Source organism: Callospermophilus lateralis, chromosome 18 (genome assembly GCF_048772815.1).
Source record: "Callospermophilus lateralis isolate mCalLat2 chromosome 18, mCalLat2.hap1, whole genome shotgun sequence".
Lineage (NCBI taxonomy): Eukaryota > Metazoa > Chordata > Mammalia > Rodentia > Sciuridae > Callospermophilus > Callospermophilus lateralis.
In genome coordinates, this window is record NC_135322.1 from 54,406,553 (window position 1) to 54,421,001 (window position 14,449).

The 14,449-nt window shown below is 45.4% G+C and overlaps 1 protein-coding gene across 1 annotated transcript in view; it reads left to right on the top strand.

The window, feature by feature from the left end:
* The window catches only part of Hydin (HYDIN axonemal central pair apparatus protein), a 316,785-nt gene that overhangs the window by 213,879 nt on the left and 88,457 nt on the right, over positions 1-14,449 (top strand). The window contains exons 38-42 of the mRNA XM_076838342.2: positions 4-177; positions 4,036-4,209; positions 7,830-8,041; positions 10,927-11,061; positions 12,873-13,056. Of these exons, the coding sequence (XP_076694457.2) occupies positions 4-177; positions 4,036-4,209; positions 7,830-8,041; positions 10,927-11,061; positions 12,873-13,056 (879 nt within the window). The remainder of the gene's footprint in view (positions 1-3; positions 178-4,035; positions 4,210-7,829; positions 8,042-10,926; positions 11,062-12,872; positions 13,057-14,449) is intronic.

A 14,449-nucleotide genomic window follows, 5' to 3' on the forward strand; every position in this document is an offset into this window, starting at 1 on the left:
CAGGTGAGAAGATTCACAGCATTGACAGCCATTCTGCAGAAGAAGTTGGAGAGGTGGAAAACAACCCAGTGAACAAGGCTATCGCTCGTCACCTGGGCATTGACATTTTTTCAGAAAGCCACTTGGCCAAGAACCGGAAAGGCATCGCCATTATCATCCATGGGACACCCTTGTCTGGTATGTGACAACTCTGAAGGGAGGTTAAGATCAAGGAAGCCATGTCTCCTCCATAAACCTGGTGGCTTCCAGGGTGGTGACATCCACCGAGTGGTCAGGACAGATACTAACAATTTCATTTGAAAAACAACATACCAGAGTAATTACTAGAGGTACCCCAGAGCCAAACGGCCCTACCTATGTCCAATCCTAGCACTGCCATTTATAGCTGTGTGCCTTTGGGAAAGTTACTAAAGTTCTCTGTGCTCAGTGTCCTCATCTATAAAATGGCATTAATAGTATTTCTTTTATGGGATAGTTGGGAGAAGCAAAGGAGAGCATTTGTATAAAATGCTTATGTCAGTTTTTGGCACATTGTAAATACTGAAAGAACAAAGATATTACCATTACTATTACTACAGTGACTGTTATCATCCATCATTGTCACCATATCTGGAGTTTAAATCACCACTGAAAAAACATTCCAATCACATACTAAATAATTTCAAAGACTATTTTGCTAATCATAGTCCCATCAAGGGGTGAACCATTCTTTCACAAGGATCCATTTTTGCCCCCAAGTTACACATGACAAGTTCATAAACCCAAGTGAGTAAAATCACCTACATTGCCCAGGATCTTAAACTTGTGATGTGGATTCCAGTTTGCAGAGCTCCTTCCCATTCATTTCTCTGTATAAACTCCACAACCACCTGGAGAAGAGAGTCCGATTGCCTCTACCTCACATGAAGTTAATGTTCAAAGAAACTTTAGAACATCCTCCCAAGGTCCCCCAGGTAGTAAGTGGCAGAGCAGCAGGACCTTGGGAGGATGTCCTGGGAGCTCTCTTAGCTTCAGCTTCCTTGAAGAAGAGCAAGGAGACCTTTCAGATCCAATTATTGTCACTCAAACTGCGTTTCTGGAACATCTTTGTTCTCATCACTGAGAAGCTCCAGGAATCTTTAGAAGAGTAACAGTCCGTTATCCTTTCCTTTGAAGAACCTTCCCTTGAGGAGTCACAACCCAGAGCTTAAAAATTCTGAGGCCAGATTTGGGAGCAGCAGGTAGAAAGCGAATAAGACGATTAAGAATGTGATGGAAAGTGTTTTGAAGACCCCACTGCCCAGAGCCACTCATGGCATTTTTGTGTTGCGCTGGAAGGAGTGTCGGAGAGACGATGAAGCAATCAAGACAACTAGAGAGTTGACCTGCAAATGCACAGACCTGGAGGGTGTCATTAGCCCTGCTCTAAAGGAGGGTCCAGACACATCTCCATCTGAAGACGACAAGCACTATTAGGGGGAGATGTCAACCTCAGCAACAATTCTCACATTTTTTAATGGAGCTTTCCAGTCTGCAAAGACTCTTCAAGCAAAATAGTTTGAGTCTCAGATTGTTCAGCATTGAGGATTTTGCCCCTTTGGGGTGTATGGAGAAGTTAGCAAATTTAATTTTTGAAGGCGATGAAAGACTCCAGTTTATCATTTAAGTGCCAAAGAATTAACCCCCAACTGTTAAACTGCTGGCCTCAGAGATATAAGGTTAAGAAGGAGAGCATCAACACCCCATTTCGAATTGAATTGTTTGAGCCTTTATCCTTACAATAATTTTTAAATATTAGAGAAAAATCCGGGACATTATTTTATAAGAGAGGGAAGAATAAGTGTAAACCCTTTAGCGATATTACTTCTAGGCATTTCTTAGGAAAACATATATCAACGTGGACAAAGGTTAACTGCATCAGTATTCATTGCAGCACTGTGTACCATAATAAAAATTGGGGTCAGTTGAATCACTCACTATGGGGTACTGGTTAATTAAGCCATGGTACATTAATGCAGGGAACTGTCTTGCCATTAAAAACAATGTCTTGGGGCTGGGGATATGGCTCAAGTAGTAGCGTGCTCGCCTGGCATGCGTAAGGCACTGGGTTCAATCCTCAGCATCACATAAAAATAAAAAATATTTTTAAAATAAAGATATTGTGTCCACCTAAAGCTAAAAAATAAATATAAAAAAAAACAATGTCATGGGGCTGGGGTTGTGATTCAGTGGTAGAGAACTCGCCTAGCACATGCCAGGCTCGCCTAGCACATGCCTCAGCACCACATAAAAATAAATAAATAAAATAAAGGTATTATGTCCAACTACAACATATATATATATATATATATATATATATATATATATGTACTTAAAATGGTTAAAAAGATGTTTTGTTGTGTTTATTTCACCACAATTTTTAAAAATGGTGTTGTACAGGTGTATTGAATGAATAGAAATAGAATAGTATTATGTCCAACTACAGCATATGTATCTCCAATGTCTTTTACATCCCTGTTCACAATAGCCAAAAGGTGGAAATAATCCAAAAGTCATTGATAAATGCACAAATAAATAAAATATGGGATATTACTCAACCTTAAAAAGAAATGAAATTCTGACATATCCCCCAACATGAATAAACCCTGAAGACCATATGCTAAGTGAAATAAACCACACATAACTGAACAAATATTATGCTTCCACTTATGTGAAGTACCAGCTGTGGTCAAATCCATAGAAATAGGAAGCAAAGTGGGAACTGCCAGGGGACTGGGGGGTGGAGAGTCGGGGGTTAGTAGGTGCAGTTTCACTCTGGAAACATGAAAAAGTCCCGGAGATGAATGGGGGTGGTGGTTGCACCACAGAGTGAACACATTTAGACATGGTTAACGAATTGTGCACTTAAAATGGTTAAAAGGATATTTTGTTGTGTGTATTTTACCACAATTTTAAAAAATGGTGTGTACAGGTGTACTGAATGAATAGAAATAGAATAGAAATGGATATTCATGATGTATCATTTTATACAAGAATGCCATGCATATGATTTGTAGTTTGTATTCATTTGCTGTATCTTCTGTAATAAATAGCCACAAACTTAGTGACTTTTTTAAAAAACCATGAATTTACACTCTTACAGTCCTGGAGGTCATAGGGCTAAAATGGGTCGGCAGGGCCACTTTCCTTCTGGAGGCTCTCGGTGACAATCCATTCCCTTGTCTTTTGCAATTTCTAGAAATGTCACCTGCATTCAGTCTCTACTTTTGTCGCCACATCACCTGCTCCAAATCCAACTCTCCTGTTTTCTTATAAGGAGTCTTGTGATTAGATTGAGCCCACCCCCAATAATCCAGGATAATATTAAGATCTATAAACTGATCACATTTGCAAAATCTCTTTTGCCATGTTAGATAACATATTTGCAGGTTCCAGGGATTAGAACACGGACATCTTTGGTGGTAGGGGGGTTATGATTCAGGCTCCTGTGTAACATATTTCTTTTTTATAAGATACTAAAAACATAGTTAACTATGCAAATTTAGCAACCATAGGTTAACTATAATCTCTCCAGATGATTGAATTATAAATTTTTTTGCTTTGCTCTTGTCTGTTATTTCTGAATTTTTTGCTTGCTTTTTAAGAAAATTACCTAGAAATCAGAAAAAAATAATCAACACAGGTTATTCTTTATAAGAAAGAGGAAAGGAGAGAGGGAGGGCGGGAGAAGGACGGAAGGAAGAAAAGAAAAGAAAGAGTCCTCCTGTTAGATAGTAGGAACTATAAGGTATTGTGAAGATCATCTGGTAGAAAGGGGAATCCCTGGTGAGGACATGGGTTGCCATGAACACTTGCCTCAGTCATAGGATTAGGACTAGATCCACCGCCCTTATGCCTGGCTCAGATCTCCCTTCTTTTTGCTGCTGCCCCCCTGGCCACCCAAAAGACTAGGAGGCAGAATACTCAGATCACTTTACAGAGGGGTCTAGGATGCAGAACAAATGCGAACCATGAAATTCAGTGTCCTGCCTTTTTTTTTTTTTCTTTTTTTAATAGGAAAGACAGCCAATGCTGTCAACATAGCCAAATACTACAGTGCAGCCTACTTGAACATCGACTCAGTCGTGCTGGAAGCCATATCCGATGGCAACAGCATCCCAGGCATCCGGGCTCGGGAGCTCTGTATCAGGGCTGCCATCGAACAGTCCATGAAGGAAGGAGAGGACACTGGTAAGACCCCCTTCTCCCTGGACGAGGTCCAGGGGCTGGCACCTACAGGTAGTGCCTGTCTTCACTGTGCTTTCCTCCCACAGCTGGCACATCAGCCCAGAGGAGAATCCTCTCTGCCAAGTACACACAGGTCCAGGTCTCCTGGCCTGCCCAACACAGCTGTGCTCTTGGCATTGTAGGGAAGAGAACAGCACCTGGGAGGGAAGCACACATGGACAGAGGGAATAATGCTGCAACAGAAGCTTCAGCTTCTTTGGAGGACCAAATTTGGGTTCCGACATGGGTGACTTGGGAATGTTTTCATGGAAATGGGCTTTGAAGAAACAAGAAATTATTAGTAAGCAAAAATAGGGACAGGCACATTCCAGACACAAAAACAGGGAAAGTGGTCAATCGAGGGTGGGGAGGCAGGTTGAGGCTAATCATAATTGACCCTGATTAGGAATTTGGACTTTACTGAAGGAAAAGAAGAATCAGGGAGGTTTTTGCACTGTCGTCTCCCAGCGGTCAGAAAGTCACAAAGAGAGTCGCTCTTATAATGTCTTAAAAAAGGAAGCAATAGTGAAGCTGAAGATGAGTGGGCCTGGGCAGCTGGCCTGATGTCTAGCTGCCCAGTGGAGAATCCAAAGAGTGGGAGGCAAGATGGTGACACCTAGACTTGTAGCCATAGGAACTAGCAGGACAGTGATATCATTTGCCAAGACGGGGAACACAGGAGGAAGAGGAATTTTGCTAGCGAGTACATGAATGGAGGTTTTGGATCCCAGAGTAGTAATGCCTGGTGTATCAGGTCATCTGAGGGACCTACAGGGCAGGAAAGCAGCTTCCCAATGGGAAAATATATTGAATATGAAGCAAGAGTAACCGCTAGGAGGTGGACCCTTTTATATAGTCATAACAGCATGACGTGGTTCCTAACAGTGCTACCGTACCTGCTGGTTGGGAAAAACATGAAAAATGTGCCTTTTTCCATAGGTAAACAATGTGTCCCAACGTGCCCCCGCCCCTGGCTGGGCTTTCAGTTGTGTCTTCTCCCACAGCGTCTCCGCTTGGGATGCTCATGGACATGGAAGGTTCTTTGCTGAGAAAATAAAATAAATAATTCTTAGTGGGAATCCCCAGCTGTGTCATCATTCTAGTTTGATTTTTGTTTCCTATCCTATGAAATAAACTACATTTTGTCATGATCTGTGGGGCTGAGTGAATGTCTAGGGCCAAATAGCAAATTTGAGCTCCAGATCTGAGAAAGTAATGTCAAGTTAGAGTTGAGGGAGTCTCCTAAGGGAGAGAAGAGGCACAACCACTGGAGTAGATTAAATCAACCCAGAATGAGAGGGAGGGAACCCTAGGAAGAAGTCATTTTAGGAGGAGCTGGTGGAGGAAAACCCAGGGGAGGCAGAGACGGCAGAGTGAGGGCAAGCAGCGGGGGTCTCTGGAGCACACCAGGGAAGTGAAGGAGAGAGGGCCCTAGAGCTTCAGGAAGGGGGAGCAGAGGGGCTTCTCCATCTTCCTGTTTCATTGTTCTCACAACCCTTATCTCTAGTAACTTATAATTTATTTTACTTATTTTATTGTATTGTATGTTTCCACTACCCCCCCCAAAAAAAGAGTCCACTTTTGGGGGCAGGCATTTGTGTTCATTTTCCTCATTACTATGTTCCCAGCACCAGGACCAGGGCCAGGCACACAATCAACATGTAACTAAGATTTATGAGAAGGTAATGGATCAATAAGCAGAGTCAGAGACCCTGGAGGCTCTAGCTCAAGGAACCCAGAGTGGGACGCCACTGGACTCCTCGGGCTGGACGTCCCTGGTGCCTTTGAGAGTCCCTGCAATGGAGAGTTTGAGCTCTAGTCTCCATTCGCTGTCTGCTCTAGAGTCAACAGGCCATGCTGAAGTGCTAAGCCCCAAACCTGCCTGTGACAAACAAGCCATTGAGCACTTGAAAGTGGCTAGTCCAAACCCAGGTGTGCACACACTGGAACTCTGAAGAAGTCGTGTGAAATGATACCATAATAGTTTTTACATGTTGTTCACACATTGAAATAGCCACATCTTTTTCACATATTGAGTTAAATAAAAGCATATCATTAAAATTAATTTTACTCTTACTGTAGCTACTAGAAAATTTTAATCACCTTAAAAAATACATATGTGGCTCCTATTTTGTCTATCAAACAGAGCTGGTCTAGACGGCTGTTTTGAGAAATTGAGGAGTGAAGGAAAAAGAGGTGGAAGATGATGGTTTGAAAGAAATAGTGTCAAATGAGAACTTTTGTTAGAATTATATCTAGAACTGCTTTCTGTCCTGAAGGATGCTGTGAACGGGGGAAGGCAAAAGGCATATGGAGACCATAGAAGCGATTCCACAGCAGTCAGTGAAAGGCAGGGGTGAGCAGGGAGGAGCAGAAAACACAGTGAAGTGGGCAGGTACCAGGATGCAGGAGGCTGGGTAGTCATTGCCAAGGCAAGATCACTGGTGGCACTGCTTCTGAAGGAGGCAGGCAGAGCCTGGAGGAATTGGGGGTGACAGGACATGGGTACACATGGGACCTGCCACTTCCACACTTAGAGCTGGATTTGGGTACAACTTCTTCAGTGGGGGCTTCAGCCTCTTTAGTCCCCACCCCCACCCCAGATGCAACATAGAGTCCTTGTACCTGTGATCAGCTCCCTGGGGAGGATGGCAGAGGGTGGCACAAAAAGAAAAAGCAGAGTTAATCGCAGTGAAACTCTCAAGGGAACTCTGGAGACTTATGTGCTGAAATGGTCAACAGCAGCAATGAATCTTAACGTGTCTCCTGGGAGCTACTGAAGCACAGATGCTCCCAGGCACCCAGCTCCATCACCCCATCTAGGGAGGGCAAGAGCATCTGCTGTACTCCTGTTCTCCCTCAGGGACAGGTGGCCCATCCTTGAAGTTAGAAGCTCAAGGGACACAATGAGACAAGACCAGGGTAGTGGCAGGTGAAGGGCGTCTGGAGACTTGGAGGCTCAGAGATGACAGGAGCTTATCAAGGGTCAAAGATACCCCAGCAAGAGTTTTTCCAAATAGCTTTTTAAACTTTGGAATTTGGCAAGGGAGCTTCTTGGTGGGTGGAGCTTTGGAAGGGTGGCAGTCTGATGGGAAGTGGGGTTCTGGAGTGAAAAGAAGAGATTAATCTTGAAGCCATGGCTGCCAACAGGCACATGCTTGTTGTTTTATTATTATTCGTTCATTTGGGTGGCTCTGCTGGGAAAGGAGGTCAGAGAAGGCCTCACCCTAACTATCAGTAACATCACCATTGCCTAAAACCTCAAAAGGTCAGGTGCCACGTTTCCCGGGCAGCACTGAAGCGTATCAGCAGTTTCAGAAATTGTTACCCTCTGGGCTGGAAGGGGGAATGGGCACAGACCTATCACCAGGATGAGCAGTAAAGAGCGTGGATCTCAAGACCAGCTCTCCATTCACTCATACCTCTGGTCCTTGGTGGGCAGAGCTTGTTCTCCCAGCCTGGTTGGCTGCATAAGGGATGGCTTTGTAATCCTAAGAGAAAGCAGATTCCAGGGTGCCAACCCCACTGTCAATTTATCCTTACCCTAAGGTGGCTTTTAATAAAAACTCACCCTCTCCTTATAGCCCAGGAGGCTGCTGTAAACCAAAATATCTTAGCAACACGACTGAGCAGTGAGAACTTGGGGAAGCTTACATCCGATATAACCCTGGTGAACCCAGAATTTAAACCTGCCAAGAGCGTGCGTGGAAGTCTGCTGTTCCCCAAAAGCAAGGCAGAAAGCCACGGCTCAGGGTCGCAGAAGCAGCATCACCAGCACCAGTCGGAAACATCACAGGTACAAATCAGGGCTCTCTGGAAGGCGGGTTGGGATCCTTTCTCCTCCTCCTCCTCAGCATCCTGCATCTAGACTGCCACCCTTCATTTCCATGGGTGTCCTCGGCAGGCCAGCCTGAACACTGGCCCTGCACCACCTCTTCCACAATAGGAATAGTGCTCAGCAAGGGCCATTTATGTTAGAGGCACTGGATCAGGTGTTGGTGAAGATAAAGCAAAGTCCCTGCACTGAGGTTGCACTGAGGAGGAGTCTGATGAGGGAGGGAGCCATGCATGCAAATATTTGCAATAAATTGAGATTAGTGACAAATGAGGCATATAAAAGGAATCAGGTTGAACCATAAGAAATGGCTAATACTCAACGATTGTTGAACCCTGTAATAGCCATTCCCTATGGGTCAACCTAGTACCAAAGAAATGTTAAGGCTGAAACCATTGAAGTGATGGGATTGCTGCAGAAGGAGTCTTGGAGTCACAAAGAAGTCACAGAATTTGATCAACATGGCAAAAGACTTAGAGAACAATCTTGACAACCTAGCAGGTGCCAAAGCCAGTTACAGTGGGGTGAGGTGAGCTAACGAGTCATAGATAAAGTGAAGTCAAGTGGGTACAGACTTTTAGGATGTTTGACAGAAAGGAGAAGAAGAGTCGTCATTACAAGAGGAGCAAACTCAGGGTCAGTAAAGAAGTCGAGGCACAACAATCCCTAAAGAGCTTCTGGGGAGCTATGAGGTGATCATCCACCCAATAGGGAATGGGATTCCAGGAGAAGGGAGGAGGGCCAGAATAAGCAGTGAAGGGGAAGGGAGCTAGCCTCCCCTGGAGCCAGCAAGGGTAAAAACAGACACAGCTAAGGGCAGGAGAGGCAAGGTGAAGGTTGGAGGTTGGAGAAGTCTGTCGAATGTGTCTGCTGTTTGCGCAGGAGGTTGAGGTCTTTTGCAGGAAGCCCTGAGGAGGTCAAGGTTGCAGAGCATGCTGGAGGAGGGTGGCACAGCTCCAGTGTCTCTTCTGTGGTGAACAGAACCAGAAATTGGTGGTGGACAAAAAGAAAAGTAGTTGAGAATGGTAATGGCCCCACCAAGACTGGAAAGTGTAACTTCACAGTTGTAACATTTCTCTAAGTGGCCCCTGCAGCCCTCATTCAGAGGCAGAGAGAGGAGGATGAATATTAGATGGGGTGGGGGGGTGGAGCACGAGGGGAGGTCTCCATGGGAGATACCTGCAGGTTGGGTGAGCATCCCCCAGGGCTGAATTCGTGCCAGACCGTGCCTCTGATCTTCACTTCCATCTCACCTTCTTCTAACACCTTAAAAGCCAAAACTGTTTTCTCATTTTCTTTTCCAGCACCATCTCTTTAACACTCTATTCCAGGATCTAAAACTCATATATTTGTTGCAAATAGGGTGATAGGGAGAGTCATTTTTCTTTGGTTTTGTTCTGTCTATCTAGAAGTAAAATAAGGCTTTTTAGAAAACTTCAAAGGTAGCAGAAAATCCCAATTCTGACTCCAACCACCTTTCAATAAATAGGAAACTTAAAGGCCAGGATAGAAATCCCTGCCCCCAGAAAAATGACTGCCTTCGTTGCTCCAGTGTGACAGGCCTCAAAACAGTTTGGACGACAAAATCCCCCCATCAGAGTGCTTTACCCAGAGATGTGGCTGCTGGGTCTGTTTGAAGCTCTCATAAATCTCGAACCCTCCAGCAGCTGCACGTTCAGTCCTGTCACAGACGTGAAGAAAGGTGTAACATGGTATTTAATGACAATATGGCCTTTATTTATAAATCCCCTTTTTCTTCCAGGAAAGCACCAGTTAGAAATCCTGAGTTTTTGAATCATATTTAATCCACCATTCTTGCCTCTCAATTCCCCGGCCTCCTCAGCTACTCACCACCATGATCACATTCCTAGATATGAGTCATGGACACCCATGAACCCCAAACTCCCTCTATTGCACACCTTACTTTCTGATAACCATCTTCTAACTAACTTTCCAGCTGATTTGTTCTGGTAAGTAATTCGCCCCATCAAATCCTCCAAACCACATTCTCTCTGCTTACCACCCGCCTCACCAACCTCCTGCCCCATTCGGATGCCATGTGCCCTGTGGGCACTCCCTGTGCCTTCCCCTTCATCACATTATCCAAGCAAAACCCCCATCCCTGGTGAACCCATTTCTCCTACTCTCTGCACAGCAGCTGAATTTGGATGGAGAAAATGTCTTCCCTAAATGGTCTAATTTACATTTAAGACCACAAATCTCAAGTGGCCTCTTTGGTCTGCCCTAGTCAATTTGTCCTCCATTCAAGATGACTCATCCATGGCTGTCCTCACTCCCCTGACTTCTCAAACACTCTTCCTCTTCCTCCTTCCCAGTTTGTGGTCTCTGCTGATTTCCTGGGGAAAGCAGCAAGCGCAGGACTAATACCTCACCTATCACCACCCACCTCCCAGCCCGCCTCCTGCCTCACCCAGCGCTGCGCTGCCCTACAGCTTTGCGCTGCCTCTGCTCTTATCTAGGGCTGGTCCCCTCCTCCCTTACCAAGGGCTAAATTCCTGCAGTTGTCCTCTCATTCCCATGAGAACGGCAGCACCATTGCCAGCCTGGCTTCCTGTTGGATCCCTGGTTCCTGAGAAGGGTCTGGTGCATGATAGGTGCTCAGGAAATATCTGTTGGTGAATGAACAAGTGGATGCAGTCCAGGATGTACCTAAGAACCTCTCAAAATATTCCCATTCGAATCTCCCAGCAATTCTTTAAGGAAGACAGGAGTCTACAAAAGCAACCCCCAAAGCCGGGAGAGATTGTGATTTTTATTATTAAGGTCACATGGCTTGCCAAGACACCTAGCTAGATTCTCACTCCTGCTCCTCTACCCCTCGACAGATTTCCTACAGCCCTCTCCTCGGGCCCACCCAGCGCCGGCTCAGCGTCAGCGCCAGCATCGGAGGTGAGTCCGGGCTGATGAGCTGTGTGCTCCCCGAAGAGCTTCTCACGCAGATCCTGGCCGAACGGATACAGGTGCGTCCATGTCCACCTGCATCACACTGTAGGACTCGCCACTCACACACTGTCCCTAGGAGCTGAGATTCTGGGCTACCAGCCACTTGCAGCAGCTCAGAACCCAGGGGCCTTGAAGAGGAAAGATGAGTTTCTTCACCCCCAACAGTCATTCATCAGACCTTCTGACAGGTCTGGCCAGTCCCTGACCACAGCCCAGGCTATAGCCTGAAACCCCTCCCCTTTAGAACCAGAGAGCAAAAAATTACACATTTCAGAGTGATGAGTTACAATTGCAATGTGCATCATTATAATGTGATGCCCTTAAAAGTTAGAATTTGGAGCTATGTTAATTGCTCTGAAAATATTAAGTGAAAAAAGTAGATTATGAGATAGTATATAAACCCAAACCACATTTCTATGTAAGTATTTATAAATGTGTATCTTGTACATAGTAAAAACTTTTGAAGTACATGGTAAATGGTTATCTTTGGGTAGAATTCCAGATTTTCAGTCTTTCACATTTATGAATTGTTTTATGATGATATGTTGCTTTTAAAATCAGGAAACCAGCACTGTTTCAATTTTTAAAAATGATTCCCATAAGTATTTGCAGTTAAGAGAAAACAAGATCATTAGGATTTGAGAGGGCATCACTTTAGCTGGTTCTGTTGCTCACAGTGTTTAAGCAGGGAGCTAAATTGCTCACCAGGCCCTGGAGTTGTGTTTTTTTGACTTCTCAACTGGACCACTGTATTAACTGCACATTTAAATATAACAGGAAAAGAACATCATAAACCAGAAATGGTTGATGTCAAGGTTTGGGCTGCTACTGCCTTCAAGTTGCTATCACTCTCCACTGATTTGAGCAAAGTGCTCTAATAGTTCTTCAAGTACTTTGTGCACCCAGATTAGGGGTGAGAAATGGTGAAACCCAAAGTGGCACTGAACTGCTCAGAGAGCTGGTCTTTGATAAGATATGGAACTTACACCTCATCTACAGAGTCTTGCCAGCTGAGCTAGTGTGTTCAGTGATATAATTGGTTTACATTGTGACACAAGCTTCTTGTCTCATCAAAAGCATAAAGTTCAGTTCCTAGCCAGTGGTTGCCAGTCTCTGGGCCACATTTCGAGTACTACTACAGTGCAGTGGAGGCTAGTATTGCCATGGGGCATGGTGGTGAGTGTCTGTAATCCCAGTGGCTCAGGAGGCTGAGGCAGGAAGATCATAAGTTTGAGGACAGCCTCAGCAACTTAGCAAGGCCCTAAGCAACTTAATGAGACCCTGTCTCCGAAAATTAAAAAGGGCTAGGAATGTGGCTCAGTGGTTAAGCACCTCTGGGTTCAACCCCTGATACAACAACAACAACAAAAAATAGTGTTACAAAAATCATTGCACCCAAAGCAGTGAGACCACTGAGAAAAATGGGCACAGCCCACCTGCTGCTGCTCTTGCTGGCTGTCATTCGTTGGGTGCATGGGGACACCTGTCCTTTGCATGTTGTTTTCGTATACCTCGTGGATCTTCCCAGACCCTCACTTTAACATTTTGTTTGTTCCTTTATTCTATAGAGACAGAATAAATCTTTTGCTCTCTACAATAATGGGCCAGAAAGATCTTTTGTAGCTAATTAGATATTTTTATTTTGTTCTTGTTTCATGACAGCACCTGGGTTTAGCAAGCAGAGGGGGATGCTGGTGTTTTCCTCGGGGCCTAGCAGGTCTGCAGAACCATGAGGCACCAGAAAAGAACAACGGAAGAACAGCAGCTTTCTCCACAGGGAGCAGGCCATCTCGAGGCCCTGGTAACCTCTTGTCCCCTCTGGTTTCAGCTAAATGACTGCTTCCGCGGGGTGGTGTTCGATGGCCTGGACACCCTCTTTGCCCGCAGCGCGCCTGCCGCCCTCCTCTGCCTGCTGAAGGCCCTCGGCAGCCGGGAGCACATATACGTCCTCATCATGGCCCAGGACTACACAGCCATGAAGGCCCAGGAGAAGGCCAAAAAGGAGCAGGAAGGCAAGGCCCCCACCCTCCCGCGGCCACCCTTCCCCCGCCCCTGTGGGTCTTTCCTTTCCAGAGGGCCTGAGGCTTTGCCAGCCTTTTCCCTGATCTTTTGTAGCTGATTCGATACACTTGCTGTCTCACAGGGGCACCTCACCTCTGTCCTGGGTGGTGGCTTGGGGCTCATATGTCCCCAATATGAGGGGACCGAGGCAGAAGCAGCCTGCTGGAGGGTATGCAAGGCTGAACCCACTCCCTGACTGCAGTGCCTTTCTCTCTCCTCCGTATCACCCCACACCCCATCACCTTCTCTCTAATTACCAACAGCCAGGGGAGAGCACCCCTAGGCCATCCGGTGGCGATTTACTTGCTGGTTTGATCAAAACCAATTGTACCTTTCCTGTAAAACTGGAGGGGGTGCTAATTTTTACAAAACAACCTCTATATTTTAGCCCTCTGTGTGCCCAACACTATGAAGTCACATTGCATGTTAATAGGAAATCCAGGTCAGGTAACTCCACTTTTTTTCCTCTCATTATGCCCATGACACCTCTCTCTCTCTCTCTCTCTCTCTCTCTCTCTCTCACACACACACACACACACACACACACACACACACACACACAGAGTAAAGTTAGCTTAAATTCCCGTTTTAGTCAGAAGAAGACCCAGCAAAGCTTTGCCGTGTGGAAAGGGCTTAGGGATAGCTGCTACAACACAGTCCCTAGGAGGTAGAACCCTCCAGAATTCTCACTTCCTGGCACACTACTGCCACTTCACTTGGGCTTTCCACTTTCTTCTGGCACAATCTACACAAATCATAATGCTTTTCTGATGCAAGAAATATCTACAAACACTGAGCTGTCTTAGTTCTCAAAAAGAATTCAGAAGTCTGTTCCTTGTACTTTCATCAGAGGAAAATCAGGAACAGTGACCAGGCATCCCTGAACAGCATTTCAACCTAATCCTCTCCCTGCAGTACTGACATTTGAAAAGTCCTAAGGCAGCTTACATAACAATATTATTAAAATCGAATGTTTATCAAACACTTATGAATGGGCAAGGCACTAGACTGCCTTATTTAATCCTCCACAGCCTTAGGAAAGAGAAAATATTATTATTACATGTTTTTATCTCTTGGGTAAGTTGCAGAGAAAAGAACTTAAATACAGACCTCTGGGTCCAAAGCTCCAAACTGCGTGGCCCTAAGGTGAAATCCTGTGCTAGGGAAGGGTGACAGGAGCCAAGTGCCTTTCCACACCCTGTGGAGTCTTGGGCCTGGCTCTTGGTTTGCAAATAGCCGTATCATTCTGGGCACTTTGGTGGCATATGCTCATAAGTAGGTGCAGTCAAGGGGGGCTTATTAGTTTCCTACCCCTGCTGTGATAGATGAGCACTGTCTTGGTCC